We start from the raw sequence: 23,371 nt of genomic DNA, 5'->3' as shown, positions 1-23,371 counted from the left end.
ACTCCTTCCCCACTGTTAGTTGTAAAAATGTTACTTTAAAAGAGTTACATTTCAGTTTTTAAAATCTGAACAAAGTATATAAGCTTACTGGAGCAGCCTCCCTTTAAAATGCAAACTAACGGGGCACCTGGGTGGCTCAGTTGTGTGGCTGACTTCAGCTCTGGTTATGATCTCGGGGTCCTGGGATGGAGCACCACGTTGGGCTCGCCACTCAGTGGGGAGTCTGCTTGTCCCTCTGCCCCTTCCCCCCACTTGTACTCTCTCTCTCTCTCTCAAATAAAGTCTTAAAAAAATGTAATAAAATTCAGGACGCTGGGGTGGCTCAGTCGGTTAAGCATCTGCCTTTGGCTCAGGTCATGATCCCAGGGTCCTTGGATGGAGTCCCACATCAGGCTCCCTGCTCAGTGGGGAGCCTGTTCTCCCTCTGCCTGCTACTCACTCTGCTTGTGCTCTCTCTCTCCCTCTGACAAATAAATAAGTAAAATCTTAAAAAGTAAAATACAAAATAACAAAATTACAATAAATCATTAACAAATGCAAAAAGACAACAATATTTTCCACACTCAAATCGGTTTTTAAAACCAAATTTAATTTTTATTAAATTTTGGAATTGGGATAGTCAAGAACAACTTTTTGAAGTATTCTCTGTGAACATAATAGCTATAGCAGCTGTTGGGGATTTAGGATATGAAATGACCAAATGTGTTCATCAATCCTGCCATGTTGCCTCTCAGACATTTGGTCTACAATCTGTTTTGATGATCTATCTGAAAGTCTGCTCTGAAAAAAGTGCTGGAAAGTGTAAGGATGAGGAGATACCTTTATTGAGGAGATACCTTTATTTATTTATTCAGAGGACTCAACACAGCTCCTGAATAAATCACTTTAATAACAGAAGTGGCTAGGATAAGGAGAAGATAATTCATTTTCCTAATCTGGGCCTATGGCAGTGAAGGCTGGAGTCCCTGTATTTGGCCCTTCAGAAGGCAGAACGGGGCCCAAGTATGAAAGGAAGAAAAGGGTAGCCTACCACTGTTCACCTGGAGCTCTTGGGAGTAGCATATCCTCTGATGGTATTGGGTAGGGCCACTCTGAGAGAGGGGAGAGTACTTAACAAATGTCCTGGGAGGGGCCACAGGGCGGGAAAGAGTACACTGCTGGGAGGAGGAAATCTAAACCTTTAGGCTGCAACTGAATGCCTAGTATATTGGATTTCATCAAATCTAAGATACCATCCATTGTAAGACACCCAATGTTAAAGTTATGAGATGTTAAACTATGAAAAAGACAAGCTTCTAAGAATCAATCAAGTATTATTTTTACTTCTTATGATAAAGATTCTGACAATCATATGTTGGAACATATCCTTTGCCTTCCAGCTTCAGATCATAGTTCTGGGTTCGGTCTAATTACCACAGTGACGATAACAACTTAAGGACAAAATAAAATACACATTCCCTTTCAAAGTGACTTATCAGGTCAACTATTCAATGATAAAAGACAGAAAATACCTGCAATGAACAACAATAGGTTCTTCCTTGCCAGCCCTCTTACTTCGTACATGACAAACAAAATCCAGAAAGTCACTTGAATCATCAGGAACTCCATGGTCAGGCCAGGCTATGTACTGGATCTGAGTGAGTTGACGACTCTCATTTTTCTAAGTGTAAATGAAAAATTATGCACCTTAACTTAGGAATTATCTTTAAAATATAAATATTTGTGTCATTTTAATTTTAGAAGAAAAGCAAAAGAAACTATTCTCACCACCCCCAAAAAAGTAATGTAAACTCAATAAAACCCAAAATTTCAATGAAAAAGAAAGAAACCATTTTACAGAAACAGTTGTATCCATTAAGTATCGGCTACTTGGATCACTATTCTTATAATTCAATTTCTGCATTTATATTTTTCAGATGACAAATAAATAGGCAAAAACAAATTAAGATACAGAGAAATGTTTAAAGAAAACTAAAAAAGTGTTAGGTGAGTACAAATGGTAGGGGAAAAATTTTTTTAATAAGCAAAGTTGGGCTAATTCTGAAAAACACAAGTGAAATAATGGAAATTAGGAAAATAAAATCTCAAAATAAATGTAGATTAAAAACCGGAGATCACAAAAACACAAAGTCCAATCAGGGTTTAATTCTTTTTTTGGGAGCCAAGAGTCAGTAAAATGGAGAAAGGTATTATTATTGGATTTATACATCTTGGTTTAAATATTGACTCTGCTGGTTAAGGCACTTAACATTTCAGAGCCTTACTTTCTTCAACTGAAAAATAAAATAACATCTATACCTCACAGGGATAGTCTTATGTTGAAAGGATTCTATGAGAGGACCTTTAAATCACCCAATCAGCTGTTTGCAATCATACTCTCAAAAACTGGTATCTATGGCCATTCAACACTATGAAATCTGGTTATTGTCATTTACATTAAAGGGGGCTTCCAGAAAAGACCATTAAAGTACAAGGTAATTAAGAAAAGGACTAATGAACGAATTCCCAAAGAGACCTCAGTATAACCTGATAACTAATTTTTCAGAATCCTGTGAAATGGATTGAAGGTATTTAATACAGACTACCTTTGATTATTATTGTTAACAAAATTTAATGGTACCAAAAATTGTAAGAATGGGTAATGTAAAATGGGTATTATGTTCTGGGGTATGTGTGTCAGTCCATCCATCCATGTATGTATGTATCTGGTATATAAGCAAATGTATTTTCCCAATTATATCTGTCTCAAACTTTAAAAACTAATTTGTGTCTTGTCATAGTTCTGAGGTGCTCAAGGTTTGCAAAGAAAAGCCACTGTAAGTTTATAAACTGCCATGGGTAACTTATAGGTGGAGCATAAAGAGATTATGCTGAAGATATAAATATTATTTTATATGGCCAATATACAGCCTTTCATACCCATTTGGGAAAATGAAGAAATATCTTATTGACTTACCTTGTTACATTGGACCAGGAGCTACACAAGCCCTAAATCGATTCTAATGGAATCTCTAGTTCATAAGATTTTGAAAATTTAATTTTTTATTTCTTGTAACTTAGCTTTATTCAATACCAGATTCCTTTATTATAAATCCCCACAACTTCTGGCTCCTTCCCTTTGAGTCAGTAAAGCTCTGTCTTGCTGGGCTCCTTTATTCATATTCAGGGAGGTGGAGGGGAATGTGGTGGAGGATTTGAAGCTTTCATTTTCAAAAGGCTTAACCACTGATGGGATAGGCATGGGTATTCAAAGCCTGTGCTATTTGTTCTTCTCTAGCAATTGCTTTTTTCTTCTTCTAGCCCCCTTCAAAACCAAAGATGCCTACAGGGGAATATCTAGCTGCAGGCAGTGAAAGTGGGGTGTACTATCTTTAACAGCCTGACAAGACTGGCAACATGCCATGCTCCACACTCATCTTCCAATTGAGTTACTGAGCCATCATTTACTAATCAGTTTCCATTTCTGGCTCTGGATTTGGAAGCCAAAGAGGAATGACCCAGGTGGTAGTAGGAACTAGCAATTACACAAAGCTATAATCTGTCTGCTGTCAGAGGATCCTGCCTATAATCTTTTCCTTCTTAATACTGGGGAGACTGAAATTGACCTCCTTCACCCTTTTACAAAAAGGATAATAATTTGATAGCTCTCAATTATTCTTTGTATTTCCACAGATGTACTCAAATACTTTATTGATATTATTGGCAGGAAGAAATCAAACACAACCATGGCATAATTTTTATGAAGAGGCAAAATATTAAGAATAATAACTATTATTTACTAGAATCTTTTTTTACTGACCGTATTTACCTAGAGAAATTGAAAATACATTTAATATAGTAGGAGAATATACTTCATAAGATTTCAAAGAGTTCCAATGAAGCAAATTCAGGAATTTTTAAATATTATTTCCTAGTAACCAGGACTCAACGTATTTTCAGCTTTCAAAGTTTTTACCTTGAACATAACCGTTCTACTGAGTGGATATCCTGCCTTCCTACCTCTTGGTTAAATAGTGTCATCTTCCTGAAGATATATGCTGTGTTTCCTTCTTCTGAGTGGCAGGTGACTTGATAGCATCCATAGGATGAACTTCCTGTGGGTTCTGGCCAATACTGGTGACACTTAACCTGACATCAATAGATTTAAGAAAAATACATAATTTAGGTTCTCCAATTTTAAAATGTTTTAATTTTTAAAAACTTTCAAGCCTACAGAAAAGTTAAAGAGTAATCTGATGAGCCCTCATATATCCTTCACCTAGATCTGCCAACTATTAAAATTTCTTCATCATTTTTTTCTCTTTGTAACAATAATCTGTTTGGCTATATTTTGAGACTGCAAATATCCTGTTTATTACAAGTTTTCACCCAATGTTTTACCATTCTTGATTAATTCTTGCCTGAATCATCTACTACTATGAGAGTGGCAAAATGGTGCACATAAACTCGGTATTTTTAGATTTAAGTTAACAATGAGAAAGAATCTCTAACTAAAATGCCAATCTATTTATTTTCATAATTAGGATATTAAAAAAACAGCTTTACTCTCATATAATTCACATACAATTTACCCATTTAAAGCACATAATTGTTTTTAGAACTGTGCAACCATCAGCACAATCACTTTTAGAACATTTTTTCACTCCCCAAAGAAGTCCCATACCCATTAATAATCACTGTGTGTTCCTCTATCCCAACCCCTTCTCTCACTCTGGACCTAGGCAACCATTAATCCATTTCCTGTCTTCTATGAACTTGCCTACTCTGGACATTTCAGGTAATGGAATCACAGTGTGTGGTCTTTGGTGACTGCCTTTGTTCACTTAGCATAATATTTTCTAAGGTTCACCCATGTTGTAGCATGGACCATTTCTTCATTTCTTTTTACTGCCAAATGATATACAACTGTATGATAACATCACATTTTATTTGTTATATTTGGATTGTTTCCACTTTTTGGTGATTATGAATAATGCTGCTATGAACATCTATGCACAAGTTCTTGTATAGACATATGTTTTCATTTCTCCTGGGTATACCAAGGAGTGAAACTACTGAGTTATTAACTCTATGTTTAGCCTTTTGAGAAACTGACACTGTTTTCCATCATTTTACAAATCTAGCAGCAGTATAGAAGGGTTCCATTTTCTCCACATCATTGTCAACACTTAGTATTATCTGTCATTTTTATTTTAGCCATCCTACTGGATATGAAGTGCTACCTCTTTGTGTATGTGTGTGTGTGTGTTTAAGATTTTATTTATTTATTTGTCAGAGAGAGAGGGAAAGAGAGCACAAGCTGGGGGAGCAGCAGGCAGAGGGAGAGGGAGAAGCAGGCTTCCTGCTGAGCAAGGAGCCTAACGCAGGACTCAATCCCAGGACCCCAGGATCATAACCTGAGCCGAAGGCAGATGCTTACCTGACCAAACCACCCAGGCATCCCTCTCTTTGTGGTTTTGATTTTGCATTTCCATGGTGACTAATAATGCTGAGCATCTTTTTATGACATTACTGGCCATTTAAATATCTTCTTTCAAGAAACATCTACTCAGGTTCGGCCATTTTTAAATTGGGTATTTACCATTTCATTGTTGAGTTACAGGAGTTCTTTATATATTCCACATCAAATCCCTTATCAAATACATGCTAATTCATTTAGATAATAACTGATAATAATAGTGGCTAACACTTATATAGCACATTTATTATGTGTTAGTCACTATGATTTTAATAACACAAGAAAGAAAGTTTAAAGGTTACAAAAAAGACTAAATCAATGTGAATATTTTGATGATATATGCAATGTAAGTTGAAAAAAGCCCAAGCAAAAAAAAAAAAAGAAAGAAAGAAAAGAAAAGAAAAAAGCCCAAGCAATTTGTAAGATTCAAGTATGACTTACTCTGCCACGTTCAACTTGTGTAGTCAACATTACAACCATAGAGGAGCCTTGTTCCCAAGTCATCTGCCAAAAATCTGTACAAGTGTGTGGTAATGGCCCTTGACAAGCAATATACTGATTTATAATGCTAGAAGAAGGAATTTCCATCTAAAAAAGCAAAGGACACAAAACTCAAGTGTTTTACATTATTACTTTTTGCTACGATCAAGTATATGAAAATCATCCACGAAATAACAACTGAATACAACTAATCTCAATAAACAGCAGTCAGTAAAATAAGCCTTTACCAATAATATCTTTAAAAAAAAGAAGAGAGGGAAACAAACCGCGAGAGACTTTTCTTTTTTTTTTATTTTTTTTTTTTTTATTTATTTTTTTTTTTATTTAAGATTTTTTTTTTATTTATTTATTTGAGAGAGAGAGAATGAGAGAGAGCAAGTACATGAGAGGGGGGAGGGTCAGAGGGAGAAGCAGACTCCCTGCCGAGCAGGGAGCCCGATGCGGGACTCGATCCAGGGACTCCAGGATCATGACCTGAGCCGAAGGCAGTCGCTTAACCAACTGAGCCACCCAGGCGCCCCATAGACTTTTCTTTTTTTTTTAAAGATTTTATTTATTTGACAGAGACAGACACAGCCAGAGAGGGGACACAAGCAGGGGGTAGTGGGAGAGGGAGAAGCAGGCTTCCCGGGGAGCAGGGAGCCCAATGCGGGCCTCAATCCCAGGACCCCGGGGATCATGACCTGAGCCGAAGTCAGACGCTTAATGACTGAGCCACCCAGGTGCCCCAATAAGAGACTCTTTTTGTTTTCCCCAATAAGAGACTCTTAATGATAGAGAACTGAGGGTCAATGGAGGGAGGTGGGTGTGGGAGGGGCTAAATGAGTGATGGGTATTAAGGAGGGCACTTATTATAATGAGCACTGGGTGTTGCAGGTAAGTGATGAATCACTAAATTCTACTCCTGAAACCAGTATTATACTATATGTTAACTAGAATTTAAATAAAAATTTGAAAAAGAAGAAAAATCCCAAATCTTTATTAATAATTTCTTTATCTGCAGAAGAAATTTCTTAGTAGTTATACATATTTATCTTTTAATTATTGGAAACAGAAATTTAAATATTTTCCAAAGTACTCTTACAGGTTTAAGAGAAACTTTACAGAAAACCCTGTTTTAGAGGCAGAGACTTGGTACAGAGATAAAAATACTTGTCTCTAAACAGCTTATTGGTAAAATTTGCAAGGAGCAAAAATTCTGCCATTTGTTTTAGTTCAGACTTAACGAATAATGTATAATATATAATACATATATACATATGAAAAGATAGTAGAAAATATTTTAAATTCATTATTTTCAGGAAGAGTAAGATCATGAGTATTTGGGAAAGATGAATCATCATCCTACTACATTTTGAGACTTAATGAAAAAAGAAGAAAAGTGACACATGCACCATAGCACTGGAAGAATACCAAAGGGTGAACAGAGAAAAACGTCTCTCTTCCTATCCCAGCTTCCAGTTCACACCCAGGAAAGAATCCTTTTTTCTAATTTCGAATATATCCTTTCAGAGATACTCTATATACAACACACAAATGTAGATGCACAATTCTGTTTTCTGTAAAACATAAAAGGTAGCTTATAATGTTGTTCTGCACCTTGTTTCTCTTTTTCCACTTTATCTTTGAGATGTCAGATTTTATTTTTTTAATGGCTCTGCATATACCGTAATTTATTTAACGAACACTTAAGTTGCTGGTAATCTATTTGCTACCATAAACAAAGCTGCACTGAATACTTTTGTAAACTCAACATTTTTGTTAGTTACCTTTCTGAAGAGGTTGTACCTATTTATACTTCCATCAACAATGTATGAGGAATGCTTGTTCCGCGATAGTCTCCTTAATATACTGATAATCCCTCAACCACAATTCTGAAATTCCCAGTGCTGTGAAGTGTAAGTCTGTCCTTTTTTGGGTACACCTGACCTCATCTGGACTCATCTGACAGCAATATCTGGCTAATCTAAGACTACTTATAGTCTTTATAAGTCCCACTCAATGGAAGTATCAATAGTTTGCTACTGAGTATCAATACACTGATTACAGGGTAATGTCTCATAGTCTGCTAGGGATGTTACTTACTACAGTCTATGGTGCAGGCACTGAATAATTTTTAAAAAAAAAGCCAAAAAATTCTGAATCCTAAAGTATATTTGACTCCAAGATTTCAGATAAAGGATATAGACTTATAAATGATATTATCGCTCTCTTTGATATTTCAAGTCTAATAGGTGAAGAATAGTAATTCCTTCCAGTTTTGATTTGCACTTTTCTTTTTGTGAATTTAGACAAGAGTCTAAACTTTAGAAAAGTCTTTCCCTTTCTGAGATTTTAAGCCATTCTCATAGATTTCCTCCAAGTACTCTCATGATTCCATTTTTTAACATTTATATTTTGATATATCTAAAATATGTTACATCAAGAGTGAGTAGGTGAAGTCTTTATAGATAAATGATATGAAACATGGATCTGTTTCAAAACAATCTAGACAATTGTTGAGCTGAGTGATGTATATATGAAGGTTCATTTTACTTTTCTTCCACTTTTGTATGTTTGAAATTTTCTACATTACAGAGTTAAGAAGTTAGTAATCCTTTTAATCCCAATAGAAGGGAAGGAAAATGTCCTTACAATGATATATTCTAGATTATATCTAGATATATTACTCAACTCATTCACTAGATAATCTATTTTTATCTTCAATGATTTAAAAGGCCATCTCTACCATAAACAAAAGTCTAGCCATTATTTCAGCTTATTCTATTCCACTGCTCTATGAATATGCTAATATGCCAGTACCAAACTATTTTTTTAACATTAATTTTATACTATTTTTCAATATCTGAAAGTGTTAATATTTTCTCAAGGTTAAAAGGAACCTCAAAGTTTATGGTGGTCCCTCTTATTCCCAATGATAAAGGCATAATAAAAATAAACTTACATTTATATAATTTGCATTGATATAGTCTTCATTACCCTTTAAAATGACCCGTGTAGCATCATCTGAAAAAAATTTAAAAGAAAGAATGTTTTGATAAAGTTAGGCTAAAAAGATTAAACTTAACAAACAGAGATGGTAGATACTTACAAGGCGAAATATCTCTGTATCTATTTTTGGAAATATTTTGAGGTAATTTGGCACAAGACATTGTCATTCCAGGTTTTTTCCGATATAGTTGCTAAAAAAAAAAAAAAAAAAAAGGAGGGGGGTATAAGAAGAGTCCAGCAAGCCATTAAGAGATTCTGTTTTGTTTTTCAGGATTATTATTTTTTTTTTTTAATTTTTTTAAAGATTTTATTTATTTGACAGAGACAGACTCAGCGGGAGAGGGAACACAAGCAGGGGGAGTGGGGGGAGGGAGAAGCAGGCTTCCCACACAGCAGGGAGCCCAATGCGGGGCTCCGTGCAAGGACTCTGGGATCATGACCTGAGCCTACCAAGGCAGACACTTAACGCTTAACGACTGAGCCACCCAGGCGCCCCTGCAGGATTATTTCTATGCTAACAACAAACAGGTTTTTTCTTAGGGTACCTCATCCATACAGTGATGTACCTTAGGCTAGTAGGATATTGAAACAAATTCGCGAAGCTGAATTCTGCACAATTTCTGACATGAATTATATATTGTATTTTTTTAAATGATAAAACAATTGAAAATAATTTTGCTTACAGAAAAGTAACTGAAGTTATGAACAGCAAATCTGCAGAGAACATTTAGCTCTCATTTAATTTGAGAGGTTTAAACAGTATATGAACCAAGAACAAATTTTTTTTTCTTTTTAAAGATTTTATTTATTTATTAGAGAGAGAGAGAGCACAAGCAGGGGGAGCGGCAGGCAGAGGAAGGGGGAGCAGCAGGCAGAGGAAGAGGGAGAAGCAGGCTCCCCAACGAGCAGAGCCGGACTTGGGGCTCAATCTCAGACCCTGGGATCATGACCTGAGCCGAAGGTGGATGCTTAACCAACTGAGCCACCCATGCGCCCGAACGGAAAAACTGACATGCCCTAAATGATTTACAGTCACAAATGTTTTATAGTCACTTATCAAGAGCACATACTTTAGAGCAACAAATATTAATGATGACCAACTAGACAGACAAAAATTAGAGAAGGATAAAATATGACAAGGAACAAAAGTTATTTTCCTTTAACTCAGGATTTTTAGCTCTACCATAGCCTATCTTCATCTGCCACCTTTCATAAAAATAGCTATTGAATTACAGAAAAAAATTTAGTTTGATGACATATGCATAAAATCTCCTTATTCCTCTCTTTTAAAAAGATATCTATTTATGTAACTACAGCTAGTATTTTGGGAGCAATGTTTAAAACTATGTATTTTAGAACATTTTTTTTATGTCAAATATTTCACAGAATACCATTTCAGTTTATAAATTATAAACGATAAATTAGGCAGTTAAGAGACCATGAAATTAATTAGAAAATATGGCCCAACATCCTTTCCATGCAGTATTACTTACATCAAATTGTGTCAGGACTGTTCCAGTGATAAGCCCCTCGGCTAGCTGGATCATTGACTCCCGCAGCGAATGGTCATCCTGATGGACGCTATCTAGTGGGGCTTTCTCTGGTATGTACTGGAAGTCTGGCTCATTTTCTAGCTTTTCTTCCACTACGTCATATACAGCTAAAAAAAACAAAAAAGCCACACGGAAATCTTAATCAATTGGCAAAAAGAATTTACCAGATGTGTTCTTTAATTGTGTCAGGAAAAAGAATTCATCAGATCTGAGTCGGGTGTCACTGTGTAACGGACAAAGTGGCTGTGAAGTTGAACTTTGCTGTACCTTTAGGGAAAAGAAGCGTTCTTGGCCATATTGCTGAAAATGTCTGTAACTTGAAGAGACAATTAGAAAAAGAGGAGCTGCCAAGCAGCAGCTCAGACATGCCCTTAAACTGTCGGACCTAGAACAAAAGTAGAAACAGGGACCTATATACCATACATCCAGATATGAAAAAACACAAATAACTTGAGTAGAGTGCTAAACAAAACCTGTTCTATCCTCTTTCCTCGACACATCTACAAAACCTGGGAGGCCAGAACCCATGGTCACAGTAGTATGAAGAGACCCAGACCCCACACTCTGGCCTTACTTCTTTTCCCACCCTAAACTCCATTCTTTAACATGGGACCCTATGAACATACGTGCGAACATACCAGCCCATATGTAAGTTTGTTCTCCACTCCTCTGCAAACTGCTGCCTCTTAGCTACCCTGTTGGCCTAGGGGTACGTATACCACGTGATCCACCCATGGGAGACTGGATCTAGGGAAAAGAGCCACACAGGCCCAGGAAGTGGGATCAGAGCTACTTGGACAGAGAAATGAGGGTTGAAATGAGGTGGTCTAGAGAAGAAGGAGTGGTCACAGGTGATAGCGTGGCATGTCCTCTTGGTCCCACAAAATCCTGATCCCCACAGATAAGGGAAAAAGCTGAGAGAGAGCCAGAGTAGAGCCAAGCTAGGGGCCTCTTTTGCCCATGCTTAAGAGGTCTGGTTCCTGTTCAGATGTGTGCACTTCTGAGAAGAATAAACTTCTGAAAAGAAGGATGAAAAGAAAAAAAAATGTGTGAATGCATTTTGTCTAAGAAGGAGATTTAAAGGAAAAAACCCAGAAAAACAAGCTGTTTGTTTTTTTGATACTTTTTGTAAATATAGTTTTAAAGTTTGATTAAGTGTTGCTTTAAATAAAAAGGGACACAACAGACTCATACTAAAAGTAAATACAGGTCCCAGTCCAGATATTTTCTTTTTTAGAGAAAGCACGCAACATGCAAGTGGGGGAGGGACAGAGAGAGCACGTGTGAGAGAATCTTAAGAAGGTTCTACCCCCAGCATGGAACTCCACACAGGGCTCGATCTCACAGCCCTGAGATCATGACCTGAGCTGAAATCAAGAGTTAGACGCTTAACCGACTGAGCCACCCAGGCACACCCCCACAGTCCCGATTTTGACAACAAAACAACAGAAAGATCTTTTGCAAAGAAATAAGCCCTAGGTGGTTTCCCCTCCTAATTTAAAGTATAAATAAAGTGATTTGGAATTGCAAAAAGACAGGCCTTTTCCATTATATGGAGTTTTGCTCATATTCTGGCTCTGTACAAGTCATGAATTTATGAGCAGATAACTGAATGTCTTGGTGCTAAAGTGCCTTCAACTATAAAATGGGGATAATTCATCTATCTCATTGGATGCCTGTAAAGATTAAACGAGAATATACAAAACAGCCCAGGTGAAGAACTTACTATTAAGTTCCTTAGGATCTGTTATCAAGAGAAAACAGAACAAGCAAAATTGAGAGAATATTATTCTTAGTATAAAATTTAAGTTGCATTATGTGACAGAAAATGCTTAATAATGAATCACCTAAATATCAGGTCCAAATGAATGAGTTCCTTGAAAAGTCAAAATAGAACATTCTGTTGAAGTCCTTTGAATTTTCTCAGAAAGCCAATTCTAGACCACGAATGCAGAAAAACATGAAGTAGAGAAGATAAAATGAAAATGCCTGTTTGTACTTAAGAGACAAAATGAGAGTTCTGTATTTTTCTTTTTTAAAGGAACTCTCTTGGAAAACTTTGCAGGGCTGGGTGTGGGAGGTGGGCAATGGGTCGATTCTAATTACATTTTACTTCCTTATGGTATATATTCAACAACTGGTAGCGAGGCATTAACCATTAATTACTCTTGTGGCTAAAACTATGATTAATGGCAAACTGTTCAGAACAAAACTAGAAGATGTGTCTAATGCTGGGATATAGGCATATGAGAACTTTTCTCAGAGAAGATTGATAAAGTGTTAACGGAAACTTGAAGCAATGCCATATGAACACGGAAGGACTGGTATTGTTAAACTGGAGAAAGGGGGAAGGTTTCAGGTAAAATCAGCTATTGTCAAAAAACTGAAGGAAGGGGGATTTAACTTATTCTGCATAGCACAAAGGGACAGAATTAGGAACAAAGAGATTGAAAGAAGATGAATTTTTAGTTCAATTAAATGTTCAAGCTACCCAAAGGGAAAATGAGCTGCTTCAGGAGCCATTGAGTGCTGCAGATTGCCAGGATGATCTTGAGGCTGTTATAGAGGAAACTCAAGCAATCAGCAAAGGAGCTAGAGTGTATGGTATTAAGGCTTCTCCAAACCTGGAACTCTGGCCCTGAATTACCAATCAGCTGTCCAGATAAGGAGATGACATGATTAGGCTATTGGCATTGTCTACTGCCAACAACGACAGGATTTTTAAAAATGCTTTAACTATAGCTTGTTACAGAGTTTTCTAAAAATGGCTCAAAACATACTCATCTATTTAAAAAGTATTTAGTGCATACCTACCACTCCCAGAGCAACGAGGGAAGTGGGCGGCCATTTTAGCTATGGTAGTCAGAAGAGAAGGACTTTCTGGGGATGACATTTGAGCAGAGACCTGAATGAAGTGAGGGTATAAGTCATATCAAAATCAAGGAGATTTAGGGAGAAGGAACAAAAACAAAAAAAGCCAGCACAGAACAGAGTGAGCAAGGCTGTGTGGTAGGCAAGGGGCCAAGAACTGAATTTTAATCCAAGTGTGAATGGAAGCCACTCTGCTTTGAGCAGGAAACTGCACGACATGATTTATGTTTTAAAAAGCCCACTCTGGTTGCTGTGTCTAGTAACAAATGCTAACGGATTATAAAAATATCCAGTGCTGCATAGAGTACTTACCATTAGGTCGAACCAGGAGTACAAGTTCCCCAGAATGTCTCTCACAGCTAGCTTTAATAAACAGGACAACTTGATCATGGGTATGTTCTGCAATGTCCCGACCATTGATCAGTACAACTTGGTCCCCTTCATTCAATCGAGGGACACAGAGGTCAGCCTGTAATGTAACATAAATAAGGTTTCAGATGTGCACATGGCTTTCTGAAAGTAAAGCACAGGAATTTATTTTTATAGATTCTACAGCAAGAGAATGAAAAGTACATAAAGAAAAGCATCCATCCATTTATTCACCTGTTTGTAAAAAGCAGAAATCTAGCTTTCCCATGAAGCTACTTTTCCCCTTTTTCTTTCAACAACTTTTCCCCTGGTGCCCTATTATGTGCCTAGATATAGAGAAAAGTCTAATGACCTCAAGGTGTGTAGATAGTGGCAGCCCTCACTGTGCCACTGTCCAGATATGTACAAATTTCAGTTACCACAGTTCAGTTAAATAACACCGGTCTCCCAACAAGGTTCAAATTACAGCCCCCACAATACATTAATTGTGAATAACTGCATAAAGTACGAGTTTGCTACTAGCTCGTGAGTCCACAAATCACTACATAAATAACAGACACACATCACGATCAGTGAGCAATCACATCACTTCTGTCAAAGTCTGCGGGTGATCTGTTGTCGTGCATCTGTTACTCAGGTCACACAGAGACAGCAAAGCAGGTACCTGTGTCACCTCCTTGTGTCCCAGTGATAAACCCATGTAAATCTAAAGAGGCAACTGGCCAGAAAAGTTAAAAACGCAACAAAGAAACAAAAGAGTGATAGTGATGGAAGGAAAACTCAAGTCGAACATAAACCACTGACAGTGGAAATACTGACACTACTACTATTAGAGAGCCCCCAGACATACAGTGAGAGGAATTCAGTGAAGGTGGACTTATTAACATAAATGGTGAAAGTGGCTCTGATGAGAGGGATGAAGGTATCCTAGAGGAAGTGACGATGGCAAAAAAGTTCTCACTGAAGGTCACATTTCACAACATTGAAAATGCACCGATAAAATGCTAGAAGTGAATTCAAGTTTAGAAATGATTAGGACAATTTGCCAATGCAAGAAAAATGCTCCCTCTGTATTTTAAGTTATACAACAAAAAGGGCAAAAAGCCACTGTTCAAAGTACTTGTGATAAGTTTCCACAAGGACACAGAACACTTTATTTCTCAGTGTTTCTAGTGGTTTGAATTATAGGATACTAAACCAGTATTAGTTTTACTATTTTTCACCTCCCTATGCATTTTTAAGAGAAACTAAGAGAGATTTCAATTATTTGATAAAAAATATAAAAGTCATAGAAACCACCATATCTTTCCCCACTGATTATCAAGATGGCTTTGCAGTTTCAGCTTGCACAGTCATTTTTACTGTCCTGCACTACTGTGCAGAGTGAGGACTGCTTGTATTTTATTGAGAAAACAAAGGCTTAATTAAGCTAAAGGAGGTAAGCGGAAATACGGATTGCATGCTCCAGGAACACAGCAGTAAGAACACACAAGAGTCAAGTTTGAAGGATGATTAGGTTGGATAGAGAAGGAAATGACTGGGTTGGACCATACAACAAAGGCAGCTTGAAGAAATGAAAGCACAACTACTCAAATTCATAACGAACACAAAGTCAATAAAATCCAACAAGATATTGTCACTAGTGGAAAGAGCACTGGGCTAGGAGCCAAGTTCTTCCTTTGCTGCTTATGAAGTGTATGATTTTTTTTTTTTGTTTTTTTTTTTTTTTTTTTAAAGATTTTATTTATTTATTTGAGAGAGAGAGAATGAGAGACAGAGAGCACGAGAGGGAAGAGGGCAGAGGGAGAAGCAGACTCCCCGCTGAGCAGGGAGCCCGATGTGGGACTCGATCCCGGGACTCCAGGATCATGACCTGAGCCGAAGGCAGTCGCTTAACCAACTGAGCCACCCAGGCGCCCATGAAGTGTATGATTTTAAACACCTGAAACTTTGAAAATGGAGCAGATATCTGCACAAATTATTTCACAGAGTTGCAAAGACAAAAATGAGATGATTCAATGCACAGCATTAAAATCTGGAAAATTCATGTTTAGAGGTTATGACCATTCTCTCTAGTTGTTTCTTTCTCTGCTTCTTGTAGTGGAGCAGATGACATTCATATACTCCCTCGGTGCACCAGTAGTATGATACTTTTGTGTACCAATTTAGTCCCAAGTTTTTGAAGTGCCTTTGCAGTACCCAAAGAGTAGTGAACTGGAAGATATCAATGGTACTGGGAGGTATGTAATGGCTAGAACAAAGAGTTACCCTCTCACCTTACTTTGTGGATAGTACAGTTGGCAGAAAAGAGGAGGCAATCCATATGATAGGGAGAGAACAGCTATGCATTTCTCTTACTGTACCTTGTATACATCCACTGATACTTCCAGTTCAGACACTGAAGCTCATGGGGCACTATATTAACCAATACGCTAAAACATGCAGATAATTTTTTTTTTAAACTTTACCACTGATGGGAACGCTCATACTTAACCTGCCTTTCATCAGGTATGCTCACAGATTTCTATTTGCATTCTGACCTGGAAAGTCTAAATAAGCTGTTTATTTAAACGGATTTTGTTGCAGCAACAGCTTCCTGTTCACAGATAATCATATAGAAAGAAAAAAATGAATTCAACTGGAAATTGAAGAATTGGGAATTATTTTATCCATTTCAAAAGGTGTCCAATATAAAAGATAACATTAAAATATACAAAATCCTGTTCTTTTCCCCCAATCACCTAAAATGAGGTTTCCAACTGGAACACTGTGATGGTCTCTAAATTAATGAGATAATGTAAAAATGATAAATTTCTATTGTTCTAATTTGTTCTAAATTCAGCCAATATTTAAAAAAAAAAATTTATTTATTTGAGAGAGAGAGAGAAAGCATGCAAGTGGGGAGAGGAGCAGAGGGAGAGAATCTCAAGCAGACTCCCTGCTGTCACGGAGCCTGATATGGGGCTCCATCCCATGACCCAGGAGATCATGACCTGAGCTGAAACCAAGCGCCAGATGCTTAACCAACTGAGCCACCCAGGAGCCCCCAACCAATATACTTTTCTTTTTAAAGAATTTTTATTTTTTCCTTCTAGAAGCCTCATTCTTCCTCCCTTAACTGTTATTCTGCTTCACTGTTCTTTCTTTTTTTTTTTTCATCCCCCTTTCTTGTCTTTCATTCTCTGCCTTTTGGAAACTTGTGTCTTCTCTTATCTTTTAAATATGGATCTATTTTCTAGCCTCTCCCTTTTTTTAGGTAGGCTCTCCACCCAATGTGGGGCTTGAACTCATGACTCCGAGATCAAAAGTCACATGCTCTACCAATTGAGCCAGTGAGGCACCCATTAGCCAATATTTATGGGAAATAGTTCTACATGACAGAAAGGAAAAATTACCAATAATTTGTATAGCCTAAAAAGGAAATTTAGAGTCACAGCATTCTGTTTGGAAATGAACCTGTCTATACAAAGTTCCCTGAACATCTCTGACTTAACTGAAAATGATACACAGTCACTGCTCAGAAAAATTAGTATTTCTTTTGTGTCATTCACTGACTATTGCAACTGGCACATACATAAAAAAAGATTCATTATTTTTTCTAATTACAAGAGCAGTACATTCTCATTGTCATGATTCAGACAATTAAAAAGAAGAATATAGAAGAAAGTGATAAACACCAATAATTCTACTACCCAGATGAAATGCTACTAACATTTGAGCATGTTTCCGGACTTTTTAATGCCCTAACTCACATTTTAAAAAACTGGATCAGGGTGTCTGAGTGGCTCAGTTGATCAAACGCCCAACTCTTGATTTTGGCTCAGATCATGATCTCAGGGTTGTGAGATTAGCCCCGTGTCAGGCTCTGCATTGGGTGTTGAGCCTGCTTAAGATTCGCTCCCTCTGCCCTTCCCCATCTCTCTCTCTCTCCCCCTTCTAAAAAAAATTAAAGATTTTATTTATTTATTTGACGGAGAGAGACACAGCGAGAGGGAACACAAGAAGGGGGAGTGGGAGAAGGAGAAGCAGGCCTCCCGCCGAGGAGGGAGCCCGATACGGGGCTCGATCCCAGGACCCTGGGACCATGACCTGAGCCGAAGGCAGACGCTTAACGACTGAGCCACCCAGGTGCCCCCAAAATTAAAAAAATTTAAAAACAGGATCAAACATACATGTCGAGCAATAATATGCATTTTCTTTTTATTATTTATTTTAAATGTAAATTCAATTAATACATAATGTATTAGTTTCAGGGGTAGAAGTCAGTGATTCATCAGTCTTATATAATACCCAATGTTCATTACATCACATGACCTCCTTAATGTCCATCAACCAGTTACCTCATCCCGCCACCCCCCTTCCCTCCAGCAACCCTCAGTTTGTTTCATATGATTAGGAGTCTCTTATGGTTTGTCTCCCTCTCTGATTTCCTCTTGTTGCATTTTCTGTAACACCACCTTATTTCCATACTTATATGGAGCTACATCATCCATCATTTCAACAGCTGCAAAGCAGCATATAATTTATTTCACCAACTCTAATGATGTACATTTTTTGTCACCCCCATCTTTATTATAAACAATATTACAATGAAGATCCTTGTGTATCCTGTGTTCCCTAGTCCAACTGCTTCATTAGAGGCAACTGCTAAAAGTGGAATCAATGGATAAAAAGACATGTATTTGATTTTAAAAAATTGTACTTTAAATTTGTTTTTTTAGTAAAGTTATATATCACACAGGTCAAAGAACTGACTAGGTCTATAAGATTACTAAGACAAGAAACAATTTCTTGTGTTCCTCTCTACCATTCCCCCACCCCAGGCAACTTCAACATTTTACCTACATCTTTTGTATCTACTTCAGTATCTCTAAATAACATCCTCATTTTGTTTTTCTTTAGATTTCTATTTTATTTTATTCTTATTTTATTTTTTTTAAGATTTTACTTATTCATTTGAGAGAGAGAGAGAGAGACAGAGAGAGCACAAGCAGGGGGAGAGGGAGAAGACGACTCCCCGCTCAGCTGGGAGCCCAGCCTCGGGGATCAATCCCAGGACCTGGAGATCATGACCCAAGCCGAAGGCAGATGCTTAACTATCTCAGCCACCCAGGTACCCTTTTAGCTTTCTATTTCAGACATTATCTACAGGTGAGAATTTAGCAATCTTTCATCTTCTCATCTGCAGTCTGTCCCAAACACATATTTCCCATACTTATGTACTAATAAGTAATTTGACTATTTCCCCGATCTTTGTCCTCATCCTTCACATGCAGAATAGGTTCAGGATGCATTTTATCCATCATATCCCTGTCCTGTCCCCCCTCGCCCAAAAATGATTTGTTGAAAAGCAGACATCTGATACAAGCTAGATCTATGAAGGACTTACTTCCCAGGAGTCTGTAAATTGGATTGAGGTTTAATCCCTCTGGGTGGCTGAGCTGGTAATATATGAATATGAAAGTTACCACTAGCCCATCATATCAACTGAGAAGAACAGTGGTAGCTATACAATTTTTCTTTAGTAGATATGCAGGGGTCACAATCATATTTGAAAGTAGAGTGTGTGGTGGTGATGGTATAGGACTAACTTGAAGCTGTTACTAAGTACACTCTTTTTATTTAGATTGCATTTTATTTAGAGGAGTTAGAAAGATGAGGCTGAGTCCCTACACAAATTGGCTTACAGTGAGAGAGAAAAATGTAACATAAAAAGAAACAGAGATGAAAACTAGAGAGTCCTGATATTCATTTTTAAAGTTTTTTTTCTAGAGATCTAATTGCATTCCTATCCTTGGATTTTGTGAGAAACCTCTATAGCTATATGATTATGTGTATGATTTTGTATTTATGCTTAAGCCAGAGGTATTTCAGAGTACCCTGTTATTTGCAACCAACAAAGTCCTTAACAACTAGAACCAAAACTATGTATCATGATATCCCTGATTAGTCTTGACTATGATCTTCAAACTAACTTCAAGGTTGCTGCAAAGCACCAAAAAAAGCATAACTGGCCTTTTTCTCTCAGGCTGCTGGTTTATACCTGTCCTAGGACAGAGAGACAGGTAAATGATAAAAGGTGCTGATTGAAAAGTCCTTGAAGACCATTTAGGTAAAGTAGGCAACAACACAGATGGGAATTTGAAAGCAGTATTTGCTACATATAAGAGCAATAAAGATAACACATCCACAATTAAGAATTACCCTTATGATGAGCAGAAAGTTCATGAGTGCTGAAGGTGAATGAAGGGTACAGGAGGGTTCATTATAATGGGTACATAGAGTGTTTTCTCTACTTTTGTTTAAAATGTTTAATATATTATAACACTTTTATTTAATATGTTCCAACAAAAAGTTTAAAAACTGTCCCAATAGGGAAAACACTGGTATCATTTCTATTTAAAGTAAATTTTTTAAACACAAAGTAGGCAAACAGACTCTAGGTAAACAATTCTAAATGAAAAGATAAAGCAAACAAAAAAGAAAAACAAATACTATACTGTCTACATTCTGCTGTTTAAAGGAGTTATTCTGATAGAATCTTTTAACACTTTAGAGACACTGAAAGTTATATACAGCTTCTTTACAAAAACAAGGATTAAAAAAAACCCTTATAGGGCGCCTGGGTGGCTCAGTTGGTTAAGCGACTGCCTTCGGCTCAGGTCATGATCCTGGAGTCCCTGGATCGAGTCCCGCATCGGGCTCCCTGCTCGGCAGGGAGCCTGCTTCTCCCTCTGACCCTCCCCCCCCTCATGTGCTCTCTCTCTCTCATTCTCTCTGCCTCAAATAAATAAAATCTTTAAAAAAAAAAACAAAAAAACAAAAAAACCCTTATAGACTGGAAATAAAAACTAACTTCCCAGCAATTTAAGAGATTTAGCCAATATTTGATACTTACAAATTAAAAGAAATGATTAATTCATTCCTTTATTTAAACTAATAAAAATAAAGTGAGTACATTTTCTTGAAAACAGGATTTACTTGCAAGATTTAGATAACTCACAGGTGTTCCTGGTGCTACTCGGGACACAATCACAGGCATCTTCTGATCATATCCTCCCTGAACAACAGAGCAAGTCAGATATCAGTCAAGTATTACCAAAATAGATACATCTTCATTTAAAAACTGAGTCAAATGTAAATTCTAGATTACCTTTACATTGAATCCAAACCTTCCATTTTCATCAGGTTTCATTCTGATTAGAACAAGATTATCTTGTGGAATACCACCATTAGGCTTAAAAAGACAAAAATAAATAACGTGTAATTTTTCCCATTTATAATTTCTCCTTCAAAGATATACATGATGTATGCTTTTTGTATGTTGATATTATCTACAGTGCATACAAAATCATAATTTAAATTCAAATGTTAATTCAGGAAAGTAAATTTTGACTAATAACTTGCAGTTACACCAACTAGATATAGCCTTCTTGCCCCTGCATGCTAGGCTAAGTGCAAGGAGGAACAGGCATTATGAATTAAGTTATTCATTGCAGTACCCCTGGAACCCAGCTCAAAGCTCTGCACACAATAAGTGTTCCTAAGTGTTATATGAATTCACATTCCTCCCTCTTTTTTTTTTTTTTTTTTGAAGATTTTATTTATTTGAGAGAGAGAGACACAGCGAGAGAGAGAACACAAGCAGGGGGAGTGGGAGAGGGAGAAGCAGGATCCCCACTGAGCAGGGAGCCCGACATGGGGGTAGATCCCAGGACCCTGGGGATCATGACCTGAGCCGAAGGCAGACGCTTAACGAATGAGTCACCCAGGCGCCCCACTCCCTCTGCTTTTTAAAAACAGCTTTACTGGGATATAATTCACATGCTATACACTTCATCCAAACTGTATAATTCAATAATTTTTACTATAGTCATAGAGTTGTAGAAACATCACTATAATTTAATTTAAAAATATTTTCATCATGTCCCAAAGAGACCCTGTACCCATTACCAGTCATTTCCCATCTCCTCACCCCCATTCCTTAAGTCCTATTCAACCACTAACCTACTTTGTCTCTATACATTTGACTACTGTAGACATCTCACATGGTCATTTGTTACTGGCTTCTTTCACTGAACATGTTTTATGCATGCTCTTTCAGGGGAAGTATCTGGCTAATTCTTGCTTATCCTTCAAGACACAGGTCAGAGATGTTCACTTTGGGAAGTCTTCCCGTAACCCTACAGCTGCATTAGTTATTTGTATATTCTTCCCTATAATCACTTCTAATTATATTACCTTCAAACTGTCTTCCTCCTTGCTCTAGATCCAGGCCCTCTTCCAAACTCAAGGATTTTGCTATAGCAATTCTCTACGCTTCTACATTATCAATTTTCTCCACCCTTCTGAGAAAAACTCTTATTTCTCCCCTTAAAAAAAGAACTTTCTCTGGACTCCGCTTCCTCATCTATCTACTTCCCCATCTGTCTCCTTCTTCTTGCTGCTAAACTTTTTTAGAGTTGGCCACATTTGCTGTCTCTACTTACCCTGATCCCATCCTCCCAGAGTCATTTTTATCCCCAATGCTCTATCAAAACTGTTCTAATTAAGGTCACCAAAGAGTTTCACATTGCTAAATCCAGTGCTCAACTGTCAACCCTCATCCTACTTGACTTACCAGTAACACATGACAAAGCTGGTTATTCTCTCTGTGACTTTCTTCCCATCAGCCAGTTAATGCCAGTGGACTAGTTTTCTTCCTACCTCGCTGTCTGCATCTTCTCAGTCTCCTTTGCTGGTTTCTTCATCTCCCTAATGTTTACATTTTGGAGGGCCAAAGGCTCACTTTCTAGAAACCCTTATTTAGTTACCTGCACACACCACACTTCCTTGGTGTTGTCTTCCTGTCTTGTGGTTTTACATATTGTCTACATGCCACCAAACCTCAATGTTACAACTCTAGCTTGGACCTCTCCCTTCAACTCCAGGATCATATCTGTAAATGGATTTCCAGTAGCCATCTCAAACTTGGCATGTCCCAAACTGTGCTCCTGATATTCCACCTATACTTGCTCTACCTGTAGCCTTTCACATCTCAGAAAATAGCAACTTCATCCTCCTAGTTGTCCAGGCCAAAAACTGCTGTTATCTTTGATTCCTCTCTTTCCCCAATACTACACACCCAATCCCTCAGCATATTGTGTTAGCTCTGTTCTCAAACTCCAGAATACAGCCATGTCATTCTCCTTCCACTGCTACCATCCGGATCCAAATCACCAGCACAGCCCTGGAATACTGTACTACCTCACAACCAGTTTCTTTACTTCTACCCTGCTTTCAGTCTATTTTCAATACAATAGCCAGAACGATACTGTTACAACTTAAGTGACATCATGCTGCTTTTCTCCTCAGATATGTCCTACTCCTTCTGATTTCTCTCTCACTCAGGGTTAAAAAACAAAATCTTTAAATGTTGTTAGGATTTGACCCTCTCCTCCTCTTCATTAGCTTATTTTGCTCTGGCCACACTGACTCCCTTGCTGTTCCCTGAACGTTATCAGTCATACTCCTTCCTTTGTACGTCTATTCCCTCAGCTCACCTGCTGTTCCACTAGTTATCTCTATGACTCATCAGTGAGTTCATCCCCAGCTTACACTATTTAAAGTTGTGGCACTCTACTCTTGA

The 23,371-nt window shown here is 37.5% G+C and overlaps 1 protein-coding gene across 5 annotated transcripts in view; it reads right to left on the bottom strand.

Moving 5' to 3' along the window:
- PTPN4 (protein tyrosine phosphatase non-receptor type 4) overlaps nucleotides 1-23,371 on the bottom strand; it is a 230,079-nt gene that overhangs the window by 15,814 nt on the left and 190,894 nt on the right. For all 5 annotated transcript variants that reach the window (XM_032412092.1, XM_032412078.1, XM_032412100.1 and 2 more), the window contains exons 17-25: nucleotides 20,897-20,980; nucleotides 20,747-20,803; nucleotides 13,687-13,843; nucleotides 10,444-10,610; nucleotides 9,051-9,141; nucleotides 8,904-8,965; nucleotides 5,900-6,046; nucleotides 4,000-4,128; nucleotides 1,512-1,660 (exon numbers count right to left, since the gene is read on the bottom strand). In XM_032412092.1, coding sequence (XP_032267983.1) covers nucleotides 1,512-1,660; nucleotides 4,000-4,128; nucleotides 5,900-6,046; nucleotides 8,904-8,965; nucleotides 9,051-9,141; nucleotides 10,444-10,610; nucleotides 13,687-13,843; nucleotides 20,747-20,803; nucleotides 20,897-20,980 — 1,043 coding nt within the window. The remainder of the gene's footprint in view (nucleotides 1-1,511; nucleotides 1,661-3,999; nucleotides 4,129-5,899; nucleotides 6,047-8,903; nucleotides 8,966-9,050; nucleotides 9,142-10,443; nucleotides 10,611-13,686; nucleotides 13,844-20,746; nucleotides 20,804-20,896; nucleotides 20,981-23,371) is intronic.

Source organism: Phoca vitulina, unplaced genomic scaffold, assembly GCF_004348235.1.
Source record: "Phoca vitulina isolate PV1807 unplaced genomic scaffold, GSC_HSeal_1.0 scaffold1, whole genome shotgun sequence".
NCBI classification, from domain to species: Eukaryota; Metazoa; Chordata; class Mammalia; order Carnivora; family Phocidae; genus Phoca; species Phoca vitulina.
This window is presented reverse-complemented; position numbering and strand designations above follow the sequence as displayed.